The following is a 23155-nucleotide window of genomic DNA, read 5'->3' on the forward strand; positions in this document are numbered from 1 at the left end:
GCCTCTTAAGATTCCAGTCATAGCTTTAACAAGTCACATAGTTATTCACGCAAATTCTGGTATCTCAAGCATCACGTTTTAGACCCTACGCTATGCTTGTCTTTAACGGCCCGCTCGAAACAGTTTGAAATGTTCAGTTGCTGTCATGGAAGAAGTGTAAGGAGTCTTGGTTGGCTGCACATCAGTGCTCACGTTCTACTTCCTGCGTTACTGTCGAGGAGAACCAATATTTCAGTTTTATTTTAAATCGTAATGCTCAGCTTTACAGCATCACTGAGATTTTCTTGAAACCTCTGCTCCACGAAGAGAGATGGCATCACCTCTCTGAAACTCATGCGGCTATTAATAATGAAAAGCGACAAAGCACAGAGGTCACAGAGTAACCTGGAAGGCTGCTTCTGTTGACCCAGTGTGCCGACTGCAGGTGTTCCCAGCTTTATAAACGGCATTCAGTTCAGTTGTTCTCACCTGGATGATTGAGCACGCATCAAGACAAAGCACGTAGCATTTAATCTAGAAGTAGATCATTCATCTTCACCACACATATCTCCTGATCACAGATACAAGAGCAGCTGTGACAACCAAACAGAAAGGACGATCAGTAGAATAAGGCTGAGACATTTTTATCCCCAAAAAACCCAACAAAAATCCAGTTTAACAGACGAAGGCAACATTATATTCTTCATTTAAAAAGAACAGGCTCCACTCATAAACGCTTTCAGATTTTGTATTATTTCCCTTTATTATTTGCATATTTTTTTTGCTTCCTATTATTTCATAAATAAGATATTTTCAAGAAACATTGCTTGCATGGAACGAAACACAGTCTTACATTCAAAACATGTACAGTTAAGGCATCAGAGTACGTAGAGTAAAACACCAACAGGGAAATCTATGTGACACGTGCTACATACTGCAACAGCCGGAGCTGCAGTCACTGAAGGACAGACTCAGATTACACATCACAGAAAAAGCCACAACATTTAGACGTATAGTTTCAGATAGTAGAAAAATACTAACAAAGGCTCATTTTTTTTCCGTAGCCCTGTACGGCAAGGTCAGCTCTGGTATCTATCATAGTGAGCGGGTCTTTTTACATTCAGAGACTAGGGGTGATGGTGGCGCTTCTGGTACGGATGAGAGCCTTGTGAGAGGCGCGAGGTCTTGCAAGCCCTCCTGCGTAGACGCCTCTCGTGCATCAGGAGCTGGAGGTGCTCTAGCTTACAGTGCAGCGTTTGATTCTCCTCTGTGGACGAGTGCACGACGGGACCCTCGTGGGCTACGTCACCTACAGAGAAGAAGAAAGAAATGGGTCAGACACGTGAATGTTAAGGTGTGCTCTCCGCCATTAATTACTGCATTGGTCATAAGAAATACACTCAAAAGCCACTTTGTCAGGCTTAATTTATATGTCTGCTCATTAATGCAAACATCCAATCAGCCAATAACACGCAGACGTGGTCAAGACGACCTCCCGAAGCTCCGACCCAGAATCAGTTTGTTTCTCTGACGCAGTAAAAACACGACTAGTTGAATTTTCTAAAGCTGCAGCTGTCAGATGCTTCGTCTTGTTCCACCACCTGTCAAAACCCTCAAAGTTTCCTCAGCTATGAGGTGAAAGAAAAGCACCTAACTATGTAGAAGTGATTGACAGACAAGCTGCGAGGCAACTGCTCTGCTTGATTTCCTCATATTTTCAGCTCTAATGCAAACATACAAATCCACGAGAAACCCCGTCAGCACGAGAGAATCGCAGCCTAATAAGGAAGCGTAAACGCTCGTGGATGCGCTGTCGTTAACACCGCCTGTTAAGACTGTAATAGTCTTTATACTCACGCAGGCCCGTGTGACTGCTGCACAAGTGCTGCGTGACTAAATATGACGCAGCACAGAAACACGAGCGCGTTTTATTCTCTGGGGGCCATAAACAGTCTCCTTTTTTATTGTTTTTGTTTCCATTTCCCTGTCCTGATTTCTAAAATGCACACTATTCCAGTATTTGCATGCATTTACATGCGTGTGATGATGACATGCTCTCCGAGTTTCCAAAATAATATTAGCTTGAGCTGACCTGGAGCGCCGCAGAGGGGCTCTGTCCTCTGCATCGCTGGTGGTCTGGGCTCTTCTGCTGTGAGCAGCGGGCTGACTTCAGCGCCTTGAGCAGGACAGCGGTGTAGAGGATGAGGAACTGGAGCCCCCTGGTGGTGGTAGGCGGCTCTGAGGAGGTCGTTGAGGATCTGGAGAATAATGGCGACACCACGTCGAGGATGACTGAAACCGCTCTGACTGCAAGGGGCCAGGGTGCCTGAGAGGATAGAGGAGTCATTACTACTTTTTTCTCTACTTTTCCTAAAAACAGCCATTCAAAAGGTCATTAGATTAGAAAGAGTGCCCTTATAGTTGCAACACTAGGAAACATCACTGGTTTATGTTAATCAGACCAAACAAAAACTGCTGAGCAGTGTCCAGATCAGACGTACCAGAGAAAGTCCCAGAGAAGATGCCAGGTGAGTGTCTCACGAAACTCTCTATGACAGCTCCTGGAGGATTGGGCAGCTGTGCAGTGGATGAAGCATCAGCATTACTCTGTAAGGGACAAATATCCACCTTAAGGAATAAGTCTGAGTAATAAAATATTCTTTTCTCACTAATTTAAATTCAAAAAGACTATTGTGAAAATTCGGTTACGCGTTAACGTGGATGACTTCTGCGTTAGAGTGTGTGTGGCTAACCTCTGTGAAGGTCGAGGCTGCTGTGGGGCTCAGGGGTGCCGGGCTGGAGCCGATGGGACCGGCTGAACAGACCGGTGCAATCGCTCGCAAAGGAGAACCCGGATGTGGAGAACCACAGGGCAAAAGAGGAGAAGGAGCGTGCGGAGATCCGTGCTCAGAGTGGGAATTAAGCAGAGAAGAGGGATTACAGCAGTTTGTGGCAGGAACGCTACTGGATGGAACCGAAGGGTTTTGTGAGTTCAGTGAAGTTCTGGCTCCCTGAGTGTTAAACTGAAACGAGGACAAAGAGTCAACAGAGAATGGAGTTGCAGATGAGGCCTGTGAAGCTGATGTGGTAGCAGGTCCAGTGGTGGAGGTCCACGCCGAGGCAGAGTGAGGGTGGTTCGTGCTGCTGGCCGTCTGCGCATTGCTGCCGTGAGCCTTTGAGTCCAGCAGCAGCTCCTTCACGTCCTGCGCCGACAGCTGGAGCTCCACACACATCACGTGGGCACCGATTCCAAGGTTAATGTTCAGAGGTGAGCGCCCAGACAGGAAGTCGTTAATCTGCAGGGACAGACAGGAAAGTTTCACTCTTCTTCTCCCGGTGCTATCAGTTTACAGCACAGTTATCTGAAACCACAATACACTGATAACCAAGAAAACCATGAGAAATTCATGGATGTTTCCCATGAATTTCTCATGTGGGTCAATTTGAATGGCTTCAATGACGTAACCTCTGATTACAGAGGAATCTACCACACAGAGATGTAAATTTAAATAGCAAATCTGCCGCTTTGCTTCACCACACCTTTATTAAAGCTTTAAAGACTGTGTAGTGTGTGTGTCTGTGTGGGTTATTGCCTCTGGTAACTACAAAAATGATGAAGGTTATCTCACCTATGTATGTTTTAATGTTATTAATTGGATCCGATGTTTGTTTTTATGCATCTATGTTGCAAAGTCTCTCTTGTAAAATGGATCTTTGACCTCAGTGGGCCTAACCTGGTTGAATAAAGGATACATAAAAATATATATCTTTATTGAACAATCACTCACAGCGCAGGCTGGGAAAAGTAAGTGAACTCTTGTCTCACAAAGATGAAATATAGAGCAGGACAGCGCAGGATGTGGAAAAAGAGAAGCGTGAGAAATTATTTGAAGAGGTGGACGGGTGCAAGATGAAGGCCAGATACGCTGTCTAAAGTTATTTATTCTTTTTAAAACTTCATATTAAAGACTTGTTGGAAGTGGCTCAAAGTTTACTAGAATGTAAAATATACTGCTGCAACGCAGAGGATCCGGAAAGGATGGAAAAGAAAGTTCAAAAGGAGAAAGAGGAAGAGAAAATGATAAATAAAGAGAAAGAGAAGAAGCGACACGTCATGAAGAAGAAGGAAGAGAACAGATGGACAAAGATATCAGCATATTGTGAGAAAAGACAGCAAGTATGAGAAACAGCTGTGATGATAAAGACAAAAATAATAAAAGAAAAAAGGGAAGTAAAGAAGGGACTGGGGGGTAGAAAGAGGAACAGGTAACGGCTCCAGCATTCCTCCCCCTGAAGTCTCACCCCCACCCCTTCTTTCCTAAACTGTAATATTGTAATAATAAATAGATAGGATTACATTTCTCCACCCTGACTGTCTGTGAATGTTTGCTGCTTGTGTTCAGTACAGAAAAGAAAAGTGCAGTTGTTTTTGTGCTATTATTAGGACTCTATATGTGTACAGGTCAGTCCTCATTTTACGAGTACAGTAATACTGAAATAAAAAGTAAAAGTAAGATGGAAATCCTGATAATTACAGGCTGAATGACGTGTGTGTAGCCAAAACTATGCACCTCCGAACTTGGTCTTTAGACGAGTAATTATTGATTGATTTTTTTTAAAGGGTTTTTAATACGTTTCTCTGCCTCATTCATGCATTCAACCGGTTTCTACCATAGACTGTACACCCACCAGCCACTTTGTTAGGCACACCTGTTCTGCGACTTGTTAATGCAAATATGTAATCAGACAATCACTCGACAGCGACTTAACACATTTAGGCATGTCGGCATGGTCAAGACGAGCATCAGAGTGCGGAAGGAAGGAAAGGCAAAAAAAAAGAAGCCTTGTTTACTGCGTCAAGCTGATAGGAAGGCAACAGGAACTCAAATAACCACTTGTTACAACCAAGGTATGCAGAAGATAGGCTCTGAAAGCACAACACGTCGAACCTTGAAGTAGATGGGCTACGGTAACAGAAAACCACACTGGGTGGCTCTCCTGTCAGCTAAAAACAGGAAACTGAGGCTACAGATCACACGGGCTCACCAAGACTGGACAACAGAAGACATTCAGCAGTTACAGAAGGAATTAGGTGCAAACTACAGGAAAACATGGATCCATCCTGCCTTGTGTTAATAGTTCAGGCTGCTGGTGGGGCAACGATGTGACTTTGTGCCCCCTTATTATCAGCTGAGCACCCTTAAAACACAACAGTCTACCTGAGTATTGTTGCTGACCATGTCCATCCCTTTATAACTACCAGTGTAGCGTGTTCTGATGGCTGCTTCCAGCAGGATAACACATCAAAGCTGAAATGAGCTCATTCTGGTTTCTTGAACTGCTCTCTAATGGCCTCCACAGGCACCTTTAGAACCAGTAGAGCACCTTTAGGATGTGGTGGACAGGAGATTCAGTTCATGGATGTATCTGTGTGGGGCTATGATGTTAATATAAACCAAAGTCTCTGAGTTTCCTGCCGTGAAGAATCAAGACAGGTTGGAAGGCAAAATAGAGTCCGACCGAGAACTAATAAGCTGTATTTAATGAAATGGGTGCATGCAATAATATAATAGCAATATTATTACATGCAAACGGTAGTTTCTAGTGTTTACTTCAAGCATACAGTGAGAAATAATTAAAACGCTCACCTGGACTTCTGTTAAACTTTCCAACACATCCATAACAGTCCTTTCAGCCCTGGTAGTCGAGCACTGTGCGGCACAATATAATAAACAGTCTGATTATATGTGTGCGTCAAAGTTACAGAACAGCCAGTCTAAGATGTGCATTAGTTTACGTACCAGTAAACCAGCTTCGATGACTGGGACCAGAGTCAGTTTGCTGCCATCTGTTACACCCTGGTCCAGGAGCGTCCCTGCAGTCAGGTGCCTAATTTATAATACATAAATCAGCTTTAATGGGTCAAACCGGGGGGAGAAACCCCACATACGCATCAAATACGCGGATTAAACGTAATTGCTTTACCTAAACTCCCGGAAGTGCACAGCATGCAGGGTAAAGCAACAACTCACCTGTCTTTATGCAGGAGTACGATCCTGTCCGTGTGCAGTCTGAGTTTCTGGGAGATGCGCGCTTTCAGGGCCTCCACGGTCTCCCCCCGGGGGACGGTCAGCTCCACCGGGCTGCCGGCCGTGGAGGTGATGCACAGACGCATGGAGGACTGGCCGCTGGAGACCCCGGCCCCGCGGCTTGCACACTGGAAGGCGGTGACGCTACAGAGACCCCGCTGCTGCTGCTCCATTCACGAACACTGGCTGCTTTAAACTCGGGCTCTGGTCGCTGGGATGACCTGAAGCGACGCGCTGCGGGGCTCCTGTGCTCGGGTCGTCACTGCTCCTCGATGTGAAGCATCCCTGAAACCACGACAAGCCGCAGACTGCACACCAGTTCCTCTTTCTGTCTCTGACAAGCGCAGCTCCACTCCTCCAGCGTGAAAATACACCCCGACCCCTGGCAGGCCGAGGCCCGCCCACTTCCCATCACAACCAATCGGAGAGGGACACAAGACTACGAAGGCTTCATTGCCCAATCTGAAGGAGCTCTGCTTCACGTGGCTTTTTTTCACCCAACTCGCCATTCATAAATGACGCAATCCGCAGTGCACATTTTGTACAGAATCACAAAAAAACATCCGACTGTAGTAATTCTTAAGATTTAAACTCTGGGGATTCTTCACGTTATTAAAAGATTATACCAGAGATGCTTCTGTACCGGCAGGGGGGTTAGTTCTGACCCCCCGCGATGACACTGCATCCCTCTAAGGAGGTGACTATTTTGTTAAACACCCACTCCTTGGCATGAAAACAGCGTCGCCTATTTTTATGCAAAACCTTTAAGGAGCTGGAAGCTCCTACAGCATGAAAGGCACAGAAAATCCTCACCGACATGCAGTGGAGTCAAACACGTGGATTCATGAAAACCTGAGAACTTTGAGCTGATTAAAACATGAGCATAATCAAAAGTATCCCCAACAACTTTTCTAAAGTTTTAAAAATACATATTTTTCTGAGGAAAGAAAGCATTCAGAGAAATGGTAAACAGACTGGTTCTTACATAGTGCTTTTCTACTCTGCAGATGCACTCGAGGCATTTTATACCACATGCCTCATTCACCCATTCCTGCAGGGGGTTTTTCTACAGCGAAGTGTTTTCTATCTGACATTGACACACATCTATAGTCTGATGAGCACATCAGAGATCTACTTGGGGTTCGGTATGTTGCGTAGGGATACTTTGGCACATAGTCTGGAGCAGTCAGGGATCAAACCACCAACCTTTCAATTAGTGGATGACCTGCTCTACCTGAGGTATGTCAGTAAAAGCCTCCAAGAATCTGATATCAGGGTAAGAACATACATCATACAGGGATAATCAACCATTTATTCTTATGTTTCTCGCATTTAGCAATGATGTAGAATTTCACCGTTCAATCAGTGGGATGAGCGCTCACAGAGAGCCCATCTCTGGTCTGGTCGAGGCTGCACCTGTCATGTGATGCACAGCCGAGTGGACTGGCTTGGAGTAAAGTGACGTATGAAGCCGAGGAGTGAAGAGAAATGGAGCTCATATGTGTCTCCTCACGGTGGCTAAAAATAACCATACCCACAGCACCCCCGTTTTACAGCCTGCGTCACTGCACTTCCACATGACCTGCATCACCTCACACCCTCACTCACCTCTCTCCCAAACGCAGACATGCAGAGCTTCTTTCATCACGTCTTTTCTGCCTGAAAAACCTCGGCATCCCTTGCTGTTCTCCTCTGGTTTCCTTTGCATAACTGTTTCAGCAGTCACCGAGCTCTCTCTGTGCCTTGTATAACTGATACGAGAAGTTTATGCACAGGAAAACCAGTTTTTTAACCACTGCTGACTTCACTGGAATTTAGAAGGAATCCCATGCTGACCTCTCCCTGATCTTTTCTCCTTTAAATAACTCCCTGAACTTCATGTTCCAGTGATATTTTCATGGAGGATCTGACCTCCCTTTGGAGATTGCGTTCTCCTCCTCCTCCTCTTTTTCTTCCTCGTATTTCTCTCCGTTCACTCCAGCGCTTTGCTGAGAGGAGTGAGATGAGAGAGGCCGCTGCTTTACATTCTTCAGGCCTCACAGAAAACAATTCCACAGGATGTCCTGCTCTTCGGAGCATGCACAGACGCAGCTCTGACGTCAGCCCTCCAAGAACACACACGCACACACACCCACTGCGTCCATCCTCTCTTTCTCATTCCTCCCACCCCAACACGGCCTCTCCTGGCATCATTTCCCAGATGTTTCAGTTCCCTGGCAGGCTGATTTACCCCTTGTATTTCCTGGAATTTTTTTTTTTAGATAAAACAGTCGTATGTGACGAATTTTATCTGAAATATTTTAACAAAGACCTCACTGATCAGCTAAGAAAATCTAGATGGAATGTAGCTTTTAGACACCACTAATAAGAACGCAATAAAGAAAGAGGGCACTACTGTTTGTTTCATTCATCTGTTGTTGCCGTTTTATGACACAGCACAATAAGATCAAGGAGATTAAGATGCAAAGAAATAACTATTAAAACTACAAGAACAAAAGTGACAAGTAGAATCACAAAACACCACGCACTGAGCAGATCTCGTTTAAAACCATTGAGTCTTTGTTGATTTGTAGCTCCACCTTTCCAAAGCATTTATTAACATATGCCTTAGTTCCCTTTAAGTACACCCACGCTTACTGTGAGGCAAGTCAGTTCCAGTGTACTGTGATCATGTGTAAATGGTGACAGTGTAGCCTGTGAAAGGAGGCGTAATACAGTCTTCCTAGTACAGATTAGAGATAGAACTAAAAAAAGCTAGAAAATCCAAAGATGTCTAACACATTGTACTCAAAGGCCAGTGTTACAGATCTGGCACTGAGCCACTTTGCTATATTCAGTTTTCTTCCCTACTCGTGCAACTTGTTCATTAATTATTATCCAAAACAATCACCATGTTACAAAGATAGCGCTCCACACGTGCCGTTCCCTCTGAGATCTGTCACGTCCGCTGAGTAATACTTTAACAGCTTTGATATGCGGAAAACATTAAAAAAAAGTAGAATTTCCTCTTTTCTGCAATAATTTTAGATGCTGTTCCAACATGAATGCTGTCTTATTCTTTATTTATCAGGATACTGATACTCTCATATGCGGCAGAGAAAGTTATACATTTTTCTTATTTTAATAAGAAAAACTCATGTCCATGATGAGTCTCTCCATATAATTAGGGTTATCTGGCCTTATCCACTGTGCCTCATTGTATATAATGAAAAGTGTATTTACATTTCAAGGGAAGAGCTCTCTCTGGCTTTTTGAGTAATTAGGTTCTTGTTAATGGAAAAAGGGTTTGAGGAGATTAATATATTCCAAAAAAGTGACCTGGAAGAAAAGAGAGAACACATTTAAGACCGTAGCAGCTTAGTCACCGGTGGCAGAGGACACCGTCACAGTTTCCTGTGCCCAACACATTAATGTGTACCGCCACTGAATAAATACATTTTGGTGATTTCAGTCACCCTGAACTGATTTCCCAAGTTGAATTAAATCACTTGTCACGTGTGGTTATTTCTGTCGCTCAGCTTTGAACCAGTTCTCGAAAGTTTTCGGAGAGGCGGGGGAAACAAACCCAACAACAACCCAAAAATAGCTCTTCGGATGTCTAAGTGCCCCCCTGTTTCCTGTTTTCATAGAGGCACAGGTTACACATCTATTCATTTTGGTGCTGAGGCATTTTCTGTTTGTGCAAAACATCATGCAAGGAGTGCACACTGCAGAGGTTAGAGCTGCAAACTGTGGATTCCATTGTGGGTGCAGATGCAATATGCAGTTTGTAGCCTATATGATGCGAAAACAGAGACAAGCACAACAATAAAAAAAAAGGGTCATGTAAACAACAAAACCTTAAACTAGCAGATGGATTCAAATCATTTGCAAGCACTCTTACGGAGGTGGGTTAACTTAGCCATATTTAGCCAAATGCACCCAAACAATAAACATCACAGATTAAGAGCAACATGAAAAGGAGGGCAGATAAATTCTTTCTGCAGAAAAGCATCCTCACTAGAATCCAAATGTGCAGCAGCTTTCACTTTTTAGATGGACTAACTCTATTGAATTAGAGTGAAATGAAGCTTTATTTAGCTGTTTTTTCCCTGGACCATCTGGACAAAACCTGTAAGCAGATCGTCCAGTTTTTATTTCTGCAACCCCCCCCCCCCCCAAAAAAAAAAAACAAAAAAACAACAACAACAACAACAAAACCCAGACAGAAACAAACAAAACAAATTAAAATGAATTAAGTCAAACAAAACATTGAAAAAACAGCAGTGCAACGCTGCCACCACGTGGCTAAACATGAGATTACAAAAAAAACGTTTTAAGGGGATCCGTCTGCTCCTGCTATAGGACACAGACTCAAACACTGCAAAAAGGGAAACTTGGGCATATTTCAGTGACTTATTTAAACATCTGCATCGATATATATATATGGCTCAGATAATTACTGATCCCCCCTCCCTCCCTCTCCCTCTCAGTAGATACCATTCATGAGCAGCTGGTGTGAATGAGGACGGGTTTTCTCCTCCATCTCGCATCATCACCACCATCACCACCACCGTCATCGTCAGTGCCTGTCACGTGGTGCGTCGGGAGCGGGCGGTGGGTGTGTCTAATCGCGTGTGGCTTCATTCATAACTACAGTCTTTATTTGAAGCCCAAATTAAAGTATGCAGACGGGGCAGGCTGCCGGTGGACCGCTTCAAACGGAGTCTACAGCCGGGTGAGTCCGATCCTTGCGCCTCACACACACACACACTGATCAGGTTACACGGACCTACAGCTGTGCTCACGGTTTAATGTGGTACTATTTCATTATGTAATAGGTGGGATAGGTGACACAGCCGACTCTAGATCGCAGCATCTGATTTATTGGGGCATGTCTGAGGCGCGGGCGGGGGTCCTCAGCTGAGCCCCCACACTCCAGCGTGTCCGGCACATGAAGGCTCCTGGGTGACTAACCGTGATTTATTCCCCGCAGGCTGAGATCAGACGTCGCAGAGATATGGGGCTGTCCTGATCCGCGGGTTTTCGGAGGAGAGGGGAAGATGCTGCCGAGGCTGCTGCTGCTGCTGATGCTGAGGCTGCTGAGCGCCGCCGGCTGCAGCGGATCGCTGTAGTCGGGCCCCACAGAGCGGAGCGAAGCACCGTCAACAACGCCTGTATAGACCGTAAGATGCATCACATCTGGAGCACATCATCGTGCAGTCACACGTCAGACTGACATCCATTACCCGCCCCCCTTCCTCCTTAGTCCGGACAGTATTTATGAAAGTGACACCATCCGCTCCATTACCGTGACATAAAGTACACCAAGACGTCGTCAGAGATGATGTTACATTCTAACATGACTTCAGACCCTGGGACTAACACGCGCACGCACGCACGCACGCGTTGGATTAGGTTATATTTTTTTGCCACCAGTCGGGGTCAGTGTTTTAAACTTCAGCTTCAGTATTTACCGACAAAATGATGGTGAAGCTGATGCACTGCTACTAGGTTACAATTACTAATACTATAGCACCGAAAATTATTTTTTAAAAGATCATGATAATAACGACAATAATGACATTTTCCAAGCCTGACTGGAGATTCACGGTCTGTCCAGCTTCTAAAACTCAAGCAATCCAGTATTTTAATAAATATGTTAATAATTAGACTTGACTTAATTTGTGAAATTAGTTTAAAAGAGCCCCGTGGATTTGTCTGGATGTAATAATTGAATACACAGAGAATGCAAGAGTGCCTTCAAGGATACATTTTAAAACCATCATCCAAAGTTTATGACTGACTGTTACGTGATCAGCAGAAAGAAGACAGATGGTTTCTGAAAAAAACAAACATCTGGAGTTATAATTAATCTAATTAATTATCTGTTCTGGTTTTGCCTGATCCCAGCGTGGTGGAAACCCTCCAAGACACACACACACACACACACACACACACACACACACACACACACACACACACACACACACACACACACACACACACACACACACACAGACCATTAAATGCTCACTCTAACCTCATTCCATCTCAAAATTGTGTCTTCCTGAGTTGAAATCCTCATGTCTGTTATGGGGATCTGCTTTTTTGCCCACATAAAGAAGACCCGTGTCCCCCTCAGTGTACATCTCACCAGTGATTAAGGTCCCCCCACCATACCCCGACTGCTTTCAAGCACATTTTGACAAGTGCCAAGCGTTCACTGAAGATAATTCGACAGCAGAAGAATGGGCCGTGTGTGTCTGTGCGTATTCTCGCCTCAATTCAGAGCTGCGTTCACATCATAGTTACCTCGAGCTTGTTGGTTTGTATGAGCTCTTACATAAAATATGGCTCTCACATGGTGAGGGAATGTGCGGCGGTGTTATCAGCATGCTTGAAGAATGCGGTCTTGAGCCGATGTTACACAAGCTGAACTCTGTGTAAATATTAATGGGGTGTCAGCTCGTCTTCCTTTGCTCGCACCTTTCTGCAGGAGAGGTTAGTTTACCAGATGTGAGCAGATGTTTGGGAGCTTTAGCTGAGAGACATTTGTGAGGGGTTTTGTGCCATTTCGGTGGATGTCAGCTAATCTCAGCAAAGCAGTCGACCCAGTCAACTGTCAGGCTTACATTCTTGGGGATGTTAAAGGGGAATTACTCCAGTTTTGCAATATCCAGCTCAGCTGACTTGTTTTTGGAGGTTATTAAAGTCTGATGAATTCATGTTATCTCCATGATCTGTGGCTGCTGGTATGCAGACAGCCTTCATTACTAACCAGCGTATTTCAGGTTTGAGGGGAGTGGATGAGCTCCAGGAGGAATTCAAAAGAAGATTCTGCTGGAGTGCATTTTCTAGCCTAAAAGTCTGCAGCATCAAGCACCGGAGCCAGGGTTTTTAGCAATATTGAACTCTGTAGATTTCCATATTTTTCATCTTTTCAGTTTCTTCAGAAACCTCGCTTTTGGATTCCTTTGCCGCCTTAAAACCCCACCGTGTGCCATTTATCTATAATTACCACAAAGTCCGGCTCAAATTGTCAAAATGCCAGCTTTCAGAAACAGCTCTGATTGCGTGACGCACCACAAATGCACTGTAGCCGTGGTCTGCATCTTCATCTTATAAAGACATTAAAGCTGAACTATCAGGTTCTCTGCCAAACCATCAGCCCGCACACGCATCCCCAAATTATTTCCAGGCAATGAGTAACAATCATCACCCTAATGATATGAAGATGTAGCTGCACATTGCTGCTGTGCCATTCTCAAATGGTCTTTCATTTGATGTGGACATGACAACAGATAACATCCTGTGGTAAAAATACGGCTGCGAGTACATCTGTGCGTGCAAGTGAGATGTGATGACGCATAAGTTGTGAGTTCTGCGAGACAGAATTACAATAGTGGTTTTAAATGGCCCATTTGTCGGGTACTATTTTCAGCTGTGCATTAATACTCTCTGGGTGCTCTCATTAATATTTTACAGCACTGATGTATGTGGTATTTAAAATAAACTCTGCCATATGCTGACTGTAAAACAAGAGCACATCACGCTGTACAATGCTGTGGCTCTCTCAGGTGTTTTGGATGGTTATAAAGTAGAGTTATGTGGCTCAGAGGCTTATCCTACCGTGCAAAAGTCTTGAGTCACCCTTCATTTCTTTTGGTTTTGGTATGAAAATGGGAAATAGGTGCAGCGATATACTGAAACAGACTGAAGCGGTAGCTGGCGTAGGATCCGACCCCTACTTGCTTTACCTATCTCCCGACCTCCTGCACACTAAGTGACAACAGTTTCCATTCTGATGAAGCTTCAGTGAACAGTAGATGGATCAATTGAAGGATCAGATGCATCTTTGAGGTCTTGTGTCATGTGTTTGCTGGATTTTCTTTCTCATTTCTTAAGGACATGACTTGCAGACATTGTTTATCTGCTGTAGATAGTTTTGCAGTCCTGCAACTTCTTCGTTTGTCCTCCAATTGTCCAGTTTCCTCATATTTTTAATGACACTCTGCAGACCATGCTGAGATACGTCAAGTTTTCAGCTGAAATTGGAACAAACAATGTGTAAAGAAATAAGGCGTTACTCAAGACTTTATGCACTGTTTATTTGTAAACGTTATGATTAGTGAGGGCTTTGACATTTTCATATCCTTAGCATATCTTTAAAACTCCTTTGTCCAACAGGCTAGCCAGTCCCAAATATTTTTATTTTGCAGTCTTGATAACTAACCCGTTTCAGTGTTCAGGGTGTATACCAGTATTATAAAAGTTGCGCGATCAGAGCACCCTGCAGTGGAGTTAAATTCCCAGCCTAGATGATTGTTTCAGCCCAGTCTTGTGGGATCTTTCCACACCGACTTAGTTCTGGATTCGATGAGAAAACGACTGCGCATCTTACCAGTGATCACACTGTTTACACCTAAGACTTTTCAGCATAACTTAACAGGAATTGTGTTGCTGTCTAGTAAGAAGCGTCAGCTCAGTGTGTGACATTCTTCACTTTCTCATCCTCTGCAGGGTTCACTCACACCGACCTTTACCATGAGCAATGATCTGCCTGTTCTGACAACTCTGACTGAGAGCTCCACTGTGAGTACTGTCAACACCTTTGACACAAACTGGTCAGTGCGTCCACTGGTGCTGTGCTCGGCAAATTTCAGTATTGATCTAATAGCAAGTAAACACAGGGCCAATATGACTGACACCAGTGCTTTCAACTTATAAAGACAGCTTATGTAGGGGAGAGCAGTGTGTCATGATTTGATGGATCACTAAAGCATGTCATGCTAGTATCGATCTGATACCAACACTAGCATTGATCTGTATCAATTTAAAGCAATATTTGAACTGAATACAAGCTACTGCTGGACATAGATGGGTAACATCCTCTTGACTTACTGTCACCTGGATCTGGAGCTGTATTGTTAATAAACACTGAAGCCGAATTTGACCAGAATAGGAACTGAAATCTTTAACAAACTGAAGTAATAAAGTAGCTTTTGTTCTTTCCTGGCAACTAGCGAGATACCGGCAGACTAATGGCTCAGACAGGTCGAGCCTCTGTGTGACATAAAGGACGGTTTTCACTCTCTCCTGTCTGCAGTGGACGAGTTGGCAAATATAACATTAGAAGACATTAGAAAATATCACTAAAATACATTATTATTACTACTTTATTACTATAGTTATTTTTAGGCGTTTGGACCCTAAAAGGGTCTAAACTCACATGAATCATCAGCCCTTTCTGGTTTAATAAGCAGATAATGACGTTAGATTGAGCCTGTGATTGAAGCTGACTGAGACTGATTGAGGCTCATACTGAAGAGCCTCTGAGAGCATAGTGGAGGCAGTGAAAATCAGCTGTTTTTGCTCCTTTCAAACGTGCACACGCCGTTTTCTAACAGGCCGTTGCTTTTCTTTGCCTCATGTTCGGAGTAAACTGGATATATTTGGGGGTTGGCTCGCTCTTCTGACAACAACTTTAAATAGGCAGCAGCAGGCTTCGGGTTTGCTTTAATAACCTTGCTGCTGCTCCTATTAAGGTCATCATCTAAAAGTTGGAGCTTCTCCGCCTCACAGTTAACTCTAAAGCTCCATAATGGCCGTATGTCACACTTTCCTGCTGAATTAAAAAACACAAAGACTTGCAGCAGATGAATATTCTGCATGTGATGCGGGGGGGGAGAGAAACCAATTATTTTTCCTGCTTTTTGAAGCTGACATGGGAAGAAGAGCCAGGAAAGTCTCGGTGCAGTGTGTGGATTGCTCATGTGCGTTGGAATCCTCCTCCTCTTCCTCCTCCGATTTCCATTTTTAGCCTGCTGAGGCCTCATTTCCCCTTCTTTGAGAAGAGCTGGGAAATTGAATTAAGGGTCTCGCTGACGTTTCGATTAGCATCCACGGGCTCACTCAGCCAAGACAGAGTATTAATCAGACGAACGCAGATGTACACAAGTGTGCGTCTGGATAAGAATCACTGTGAGGGACTTAAGAGAGTCTTTTAGTGTTAATTCCACTCATTAAATATTACAGCGCTTAGCTGACCGCCTAATGCCAAAGAGAGAGAGAGAGAGAGAGATCCCTCAGTGCTGTGAAGCTCTGAACTGTGCAGCCACCAGTTCACTGCAACACAACGTAACAACAGAGATACTGCATGTAAGCTTGTGCCTTATTGTGCTTCTGAAGGAAGGAGTTATGAGCTCCAGCTATGCCATGTGAATACAAGCGGTGCAGATTAATTTGATGTTGCGCAACCCAAATGGGAGAAGAGTACAGAGAGTACCAGTTTGACGGGTTTTTAGTGAGACGCTTTGTGTTCTTAAAAAGGGAGAAATTCAGATTTTTAAACTTGTTACTGTCAGCAGTAACACTTGTTTTTTCTTGAAGTGCAAAAATAGCTTTAGTGTTACTGTTTCATTGGTATTTGATTAACACTGCTTTTCCATTTGCACTTTTCTCTAATATTTGTTAATAAACAATGAGATGAATTAAACTGGTCACTGGATTAAACCACGAGTCGGTAAAGTGACCCCAGCCTTTCTGTGTGCTCTGTCATCTTCTTCAGCCTCAGCTGTAACAGACATGCACACTACTGATGAGTTTCAGTTCAGATTGAGACTAACAAATCAATGGCAAAAAAATGACCCTCTCGTTATGGTGTCATAAGTTGGTTGTTACACTAAAACTTTCAAATGTAAAGCTACTCGTTATGTGGAATGGTCCTTATTAATATTACACTGTGATGTATATAAAGTGGGTCCATGGTGTAAATGTTAACACATTTGCCATACACATGTCAAAGATCCCTCTGAGCTTTTGTGATATGGTGTGTTATCCTGCTGGAAGAAGCCATCAGAAGATGGAAACACTGTGGTCATGAAGAGACGGACTTGATCAGCAACACTCAGGTGCTCATTGGACAAAAATATCCCCCACAGTATTACATCACCAGCAACATGAGCTGTTGAGAAAAGGCTTGAGCTTTCATGTGGTTTGCACCAAATTCTGATCCTACCATCAGGAAGTCCATGTGAGCTGTAGCTTTAGTTTCCCATTCTCAGCAGACAGGAACCTGCTTCTGCGACGTGTTTAGAGATGCTCTTGTGCACAGCTTGGTTGTAAAGAGGGGGGTATTTGAGTTACTGCTGCTTTTATACCAGTTCAAATCAGTCTGGCGATTCTCCTTGGATATTTTCTCTTTTTAGAAACACTTTCTGTAAACTCTAGATCATGTGGGGAAAAAAAATCAGTAGATCAGCAGTCTGGCCCCAGCAGCAACGACGGCCACTTAAAATCACCTTGTTTCTTTATTCTGATGTTCAGTTTGAACTTCATCAGATCGTTTTGACAACATCCACATGCCTAAATGCACTGAGTTGCTTCCATGTGATTGATAATGCAGATATCTAGTCGTCCAAGCAGTTGAACAGGTGTAATTTTCTTTATATTTATTTTATGGAACTTATCCAACTTTGAAAACAAACCTTGATTTAGTGATTTAATATTTGATTAATAATTTGATTAATATAAGCAAGATGTTATGGCTGATTGCCCCTCTGAAATGAAAAAAGGTTTGACCAAACGTGCCACCCTCTTTTCACGATTGCCTCCCATCAGGATGTGCCGGTGTCGGCCGGTCAGGTAGAGAACTATGTCCTGCTGTTGGTGCTGCTGAGCGTTTTCGCAGGGGGGATGCTGGTCCTGCTCTCCCTCCTGCTCCTCTTCTGTCACCGGTGCTGCATGGGTGGGAGACGCTACTCCAGGTGAGCGCTACCTTGCAAAGTGACACACTGCGTGGGGACTAGCAGGTCAGGCTTGCCTCGACGGCACTCGGGGATTACAGGGGCCGATGTGATTATGACCGCCGTGGATTAAAGCTGAAAATGAAATGGAAAGCTGCGAGGTGACGCTGTGTTTTTGCTTCCACGAGAGAGATCTGAGTAAAACTCATTTGCCTCTTTCAGAGCGAGCGATGACCCTGAGAAGACAAACACCACTTATGCTGAGGATTCTCAGCCCACGCAAGGTCAGAGCTGTGTAAATGTTTCACGTTCTTGTTTTTTTCTTTCGGTCCGCTGTCGTCAATAACTCCATTATTCCTCTCCCTTGCTGTGTCCTTGTTGTCTTTGTCACTCAGAAATCACCATTCGTCTCGATGAATCGGATGCCCTCTCAGCATCGAGCTGTCACGATGGAGAGTCAGAACGATTCATCTCCACCGGGTCCACGGGCCGCAGAGTCTCCTTCAATGAGTCTGCACTTTATGAACAGGAGAAAACGACTCAGGACAAAGGACGCAGGTACAGCTCAACTGAGCTTGGGATTTTTTATCATTTAGATAAGCTGTTTGATGCCATGAGCTCAGGCGCTCAATCTTTATGTTCAGGTACACCCTGACCGAAGGAGACTTCCACCACCTGAAAAAGGCCCGGCTGACCCACCTTCACCTGCCTCCGGCACCATGTGACCTAAAAATACTCACCATCATGGAATGCGACTCAACAGAGAGCAGCACCATAAACATCAGTGAGACAGCAGCTCCCAAGCTACCCCTCACCATCTACCAGGTATACTTGAAATCACACATTGTTCAGTCACTGGAGCAGACTCTCTCAAGGATAACATGCGATTCAATTCATTCTCTCCAGCCCGCTAAGAAGAGAGTCTCTGACTGGATGGGCCAGAGCCTCAGCGGGGGTCTGCCAGGAGACCGACACCACTCCGTCATCCTGGACGAGGGGCCCAGGCAGTCTTTATCAGCCATGAAACCACAGCACACACGTTCTCAGACAGTGAGTTTGACTTTTATTCACCTCCCACTGAGAATAAAAGAAATAGGTGGGTCTTAATAAGTCTTAAAATTTAAAAAATAAGCCTGCATTCAGTAAAAGGCAGGAATACAGTATACAATTAAGTGCAGATTCATCTGCTTTCATCAAACATTAACAGAGCTGTGAAAATCAGCTGCCACGGGCGCTGAAAGCTGCTGATGCGCTTTGACATCAGTCATCACTGCTACTCAGTGACAAAATGACAAACTGCTGTCCCCCGAGGACTTTGCCTCTGCCCATCACAATCCATCTTAGCTCTCCCGCTTCAGCTCCTCCTTAATGTGTCACCACCACCCTCCCCGTCCTCCTCGTCTCTTCTGCCAGATGGAGGCTATTGGCGACAGGGGAGAGGCCGAGAGCGAGACGAGTCAAACTGTGGGCCAAGCTTCAGTTCTGCATTTCTTCTCCAAACTGCGGCGTCACGCCAGTCTGGAGGGGGCAGGGCCTTACTTCAGGAGGTGGAAGTTTGACACCACGCATCGCGCCGCAAGTCTCGATGCCAAAGGTTTGTGTGCATGACAGAAATGGATCACTCAGACATGGTTAGTTCAGCCAGGGCACAAAATTAGTCACAGTTACAATCCTGAAAAATACGCTGGACTCGGTTATGATGACTAAAGTTGGTGGTTTGACCCCTGGTTAGTCCAGTCTGCTTGCCAAAGATAGTGAAGCCCGTGTGGCTACAAATGTTATCATTTTAGATAAGGATCTGTTGTCACTGATGCTCTGCTCCGTCTGGGAATCGTGCTCTCATGTATGCATGTGGATGGACAGAAAAGTCCCAGATTAGAGCCATGCTGCCAAATATGTATTACTGCTGATGGGAATATCACGCTTCTTTTGACTTTAGCGGCCCTGACTGAAATAAGACTGAAAGCGTGGGTAAGGGCTAACCTTCTTATCATATGAATTTCTCACAGGGTCCCCCAAGAGAAGGCCCTTTCAGAGACAGAGAGCAGCCAGTGAAACCACTGATCACACTGAAGACGATTCCTCTCCTCTCCGAGATGAGGCCATTGAATCTTTTCCACATACACCCATCCAGACCGGAGGCCTCCAGTCACTCTCTGCAGAGTCTCTCTCTCATCCCCAAACTGCACCCACATCTTCAGTCTTCCTTAGCAGGTACACCTCTGCCTATAATACCATGACTTAACACCATGCAATTTACCGAATTGTCTGACAGTTTTCCCATCATTGCAGGCTTAATCTGGAGCCCATGGTGGAGGTAGGTGGTAGCAGCACCAGGAGAGAAGAGTTCAGTTTGCCACCAGATCGCTGCCTCGCCCAGAGGCAAGAGGAGGTTACAGTTAATGGAACAGGAACACTGAAAGAGGCAGTCGTAGGAACAGCAGCAGGATCGGGAGGAGACGGGCTGGAGTCAGCGGACGAAGATGAGTTGTTTGGGACGCAACAAGAAGCTGTCATTCCGGAAAGGTTTGAAGACATGTTGAGGAAAGACGCAAAAACAGATGGTGCGATGGCAGACGCAAGGAAAAAGAACGAGGTAGAGCCAGATGATGGAGATGAAGTGGTGTTGGGGGCAGAAGCCAGACAAAGGACCGACTCGGGCTCATCGCTTTCCTTCATGCTTCCCCAGGAGAGCCTGGAGGCGCCTCCTTCCTTGTACAGAGAAATTTGGAGCTTGCGAGCCTCTCTGGAGCTGTATGCTTCCTCAGACCAGAGCAGCACAGACCGGGAGTCCATCCGCAGCGATGCGGACAGCGTCTCATCCCTTGGCGGTGCAGGAGCTCGTTCTGGCCTCGACAGTTGCTTGTCCCAAGACCTGGATGATGAGCCTGAAGGAGATGGGGAGGGAGAGGGGTTGGAAGGGGGAACCAGAGGGGCATTGGGTTTAGACAGTGAGATGGGAAGTGGACCTGGGGGAGAGGGTGAGGGGGGGAACAGAAAGCTCCTTCAGATGGACAGTGGTTACGCCTCCATCGAAGCTCCATCCAGGGCCCCTGAGGAGATGCGACTGTTTGGGACTCCCGGTGCCCCACGAGGGAAAACGGCATCAGAGAGGAGGTTGTTTTTCACCAACTCCGGTAGAAAGGGTTCAGTATGTGAGAGCATCGAGGCCAGGCTGTTTCAGGAGGAGCTGGAGGATGAGATGGCAAACAGCACCGAGCCAGAGGAGAAACTAAAGGAGAAACCACAGAGCGGCAGCCAAACTCTCACCCTCCAAGATTCACATCAACCTCTGAAATCTCTTCACCCTCAGAAATCTCCAGAATCGCAAACACAGCTGATGTCTCCACTTGTGAAAACAATCGCACAGCCCACCAGTCCTCACCGAACACGTCTCCGCCGCCGTGACTACAGCATAGATGAGAAGACGGACGCCCTATTTAACGAGTTCCTTCGCCACGACCCACGGTTCGACCAGCAGGACTCCCCGTTACGTTCCAGGCACCGATCCAGAGTTCACCTCCGGAAACAGTGGCAAAGACATAAGCAATACAGCGATCCTGGCTCGAGCTCTGGGGGAAGATACTCCCCGTCTTTGGAGAGGCAGAGGTTCACGCCGCTGAGGAGAGGGGACAGCGCTGGTTACCCTCTGGACACCAGATACCACAGCACCCTCTCGCGCATCGCAAGTGCTGCTGATGAAGAAGCAAGCGAGGTCGCGGCTTCTGAGGAGGCAGCAAAGGAAAGAGCAGAGAGCGCAGATCCATCACACGAAGGCGCGGCAGAGGATTCCCCACAAAGCGCTGCCAACAAAACATCCGAAGGAGACGAGGCAACAACAAAGAGCAGCTCTTGTTGTGCAGCTTCAGCTGGTGAGACCGATGGCTGCCAAGCCTCCGCAGAGAGACAGACAGCAGAAAGCACAACTTGCCAGTCTGTAACCACGGTGCCTGCACAAAAGAGCTTCATGGACCCAAGAGTTGACAACAAGAACAACAACAGCAGTCAGGCTATCCTATCAGAGGTCTCCCTGCAGGCACAGAGCAGTCTGACAGACAAGCTAGCTGTGTCAGTGGAAGAGAGGCTTTACAGCGGCCTGCGCAGCACAGAGATCAGCCAGGGGGAACCGGAGCGTGTGCTCACAGTGGCTCGCACAGCCTCACCTGGATTCAGTCCCACGTAACTTGTTAATGTCTGTTTTCCAGTCTGTTGTCTATAGAGCGCACACCCAGATAAACGGGTCCACAACAGTTCAAACATCCTCGTGTTTCAGATGTCTTAAAAAAAAAGAAAAAAGGACGGAAGTACATTCTCGCTCAAGCATTTCCATTCACACCTCAGCTGTCACTGTGATGCCCATGTGACGCGTGATAATCCCTTCCATTGGTAATCATGGGGGAAAAAAAGAAGAAATAAAGAATTGCACTCAACCCATCATAAGGAAACCTACATATTTTCAGACTTAACTGAATTCTTGGCATGCTACCGTAGGTCCGAACATCATCATATGTGAATACTGTACAGTTTACAAAAAAGCACTTTGATGGGAAGACAGACAATGATGGCGTTTGTTCCCCCTCATTTTAAAAACCATATCCTCAAGTGTCCTTCTTGTCTCGACCATCATGAGGTTAAATGTCTGTGTGAGCTGTTGTATCAGAACAATGCTGACCATGTTGAAAAAAAGAAAAAAAAAAAAAAGAAACAGCGTAACAATTCTTCAGTGCTTGCAGCCCTCTCTTTCATGAACATGTCTTAAAAGTAAAAACAGATGGGAAGCACAATCCAGTCAGCAGGCGTTTTTCCATCCTCATATTTTACCCGTTTTTATTCTTGTTAGCCATCTGTCCCCTGTGCATCAATCAGGTTGTGTCCGGGAGGAGTGGAGTGAGTGCTGCTGAGGGAAGACTGACAGATGATGCTTAAATAGTGACACAGTAGCCTCTCAGGCTTTTAGACAGATGGTTTGGTGATGGGAGAGCCGATGCTGTGAGGCACGGGAGGTTGGAATAGCTCCTGCGACATTGTCTGTCAGAAAGGCAGTGTGGCAGTGGGAGTGTGTGCTTCCAAATAAAAGTTTGGTGATTTACTGCATTTCTCAAAATCAGCAATGGAAGTAATCTTACTAAAAAATGAAGGCCGGGTAGGCGAAGTCAGATTCTTTTATGCCACAGAGCTCCATATTTGTTGTCTAAACATTATTACATAAACATCAGTGAGTCACACTGTTGGACTGTTCTGTCATTACAATGAGAGCAGCTACCGAGCCCCGCAGACATCATCCCGCTGCCATAAATACAACGCCGAGCACCAAATGCATCATTCTCCAGCTGAACGCTGCCCTGCCAACGCTCGGGGAAA

The 23155-nt window shown here is 45.4% G+C and overlaps 2 protein-coding genes across 3 annotated transcripts; one reads left to right on the forward strand and one right to left on the reverse strand.

Annotated features, from left to right (window-relative positions):
• Positions 1-713: 713 nt before the first annotated feature.
• Positions 714-6478, reverse strand: LOC146687849 (midnolin-A-like). Its single transcript, XM_085439194.1, has 7 exons — positions 6012-6478; positions 5781-5868; positions 5628-5690; positions 2733-3275; positions 2481-2586; positions 2072-2305; positions 714-1288 (listed from the first exon to the last, which is right to left on the reverse strand). Exons 1-7 carry the CDS (start codon positions 6239-6241, stop codon positions 1107-1109), a joined length of 1446 nt encoding a protein of 481 aa, XP_085295320.1. The 5' UTR covers positions 6242-6478; the 3' UTR covers positions 714-1106.
• A 4146-nt stretch (positions 6479-10624) lies between these two features.
• On the forward strand, positions 10625-22499 carry cbarpa (CACN subunit beta associated regulatory protein a). Of its 2 annotated transcripts, XM_085440328.1 has the most exons (11): positions 10625-10785; positions 11044-11233; positions 14571-14642; positions 17670-17815; positions 18017-18078; positions 18190-18352; positions 18439-18619; positions 18701-18844; positions 19208-19388; positions 19804-20008; positions 20087-22499. In XM_085440328.1, the coding sequence occupies exons 3-11, from the start codon at positions 14595-14597 to the stop codon at positions 21975-21977; spliced, it is 3021 nt and encodes a 1006-aa protein (XP_085296454.1). In that variant the 5' UTR covers positions 10625-10785; positions 11044-11233; positions 14571-14594; the 3' UTR covers positions 21978-22499. The 2 variants fall into 2 exon arrangements, with proteins under 2 accessions (XP_085296454.1, XP_085296455.1); XM_085440329.1 differs by lacking the exons at positions 10625-10785; positions 11044-11233 and having other exon boundaries at positions 11248-14642.
• The last annotated feature ends 656 nt before the right edge of the window (positions 22500-23155 follow it).

This window comes from Copadichromis virginalis, linkage group LG18 (genome assembly GCF_057382275.1).
Source record: "Copadichromis virginalis isolate Kocher_CV1m ecotype Utaka linkage group LG18, C_Virginalis_male_GT1.1, whole genome shotgun sequence".
Lineage (NCBI taxonomy): Eukaryota > Metazoa > Chordata > Actinopteri > Cichliformes > Cichlidae > Copadichromis > Copadichromis virginalis.

Coding starts and splice junctions, on each gene's coding strand:
- LOC146687849 (XM_085439194.1), bottom strand. CDS start 6,241: ATGGAGCAGCAGCAGCGGGGTCTCTGTAGCGTCACCGCCTTCCAGTGT. Junction 5,691..5,780: donor TCATCGAAGCTGGTTTACTG/GTACGTAAACTA, acceptor TGTGCCGCACAG/TGCTCGACTACCAGGGCTGA. Junction 2,587..2,732: donor CAGCCTCGACCTTCACAGAG/GTTAGCCACACA, acceptor TGTCCCTTACAG/AGTAATGCTGATGCTTCATC.
- cbarpa (XM_085440328.1), top strand. CDS start 14,595: ATGAGCAATGATCTGCCTGTTCTGACAACTCTGACTGAGAGCTCCACT. Junction 18,079..18,189: donor GGATTCTCAGCCCACGCAAG/GTCAGAGCTGTG, acceptor TTTGTCACTCAG/AAATCACCATTCGTCTCGAT. Junction 19,389..19,803: donor CGCAAGTCTCGATGCCAAAG/GTTTGTGTGCAT, acceptor AATTTCTCACAG/GGTCCCCCAAGAGAAGGCCC.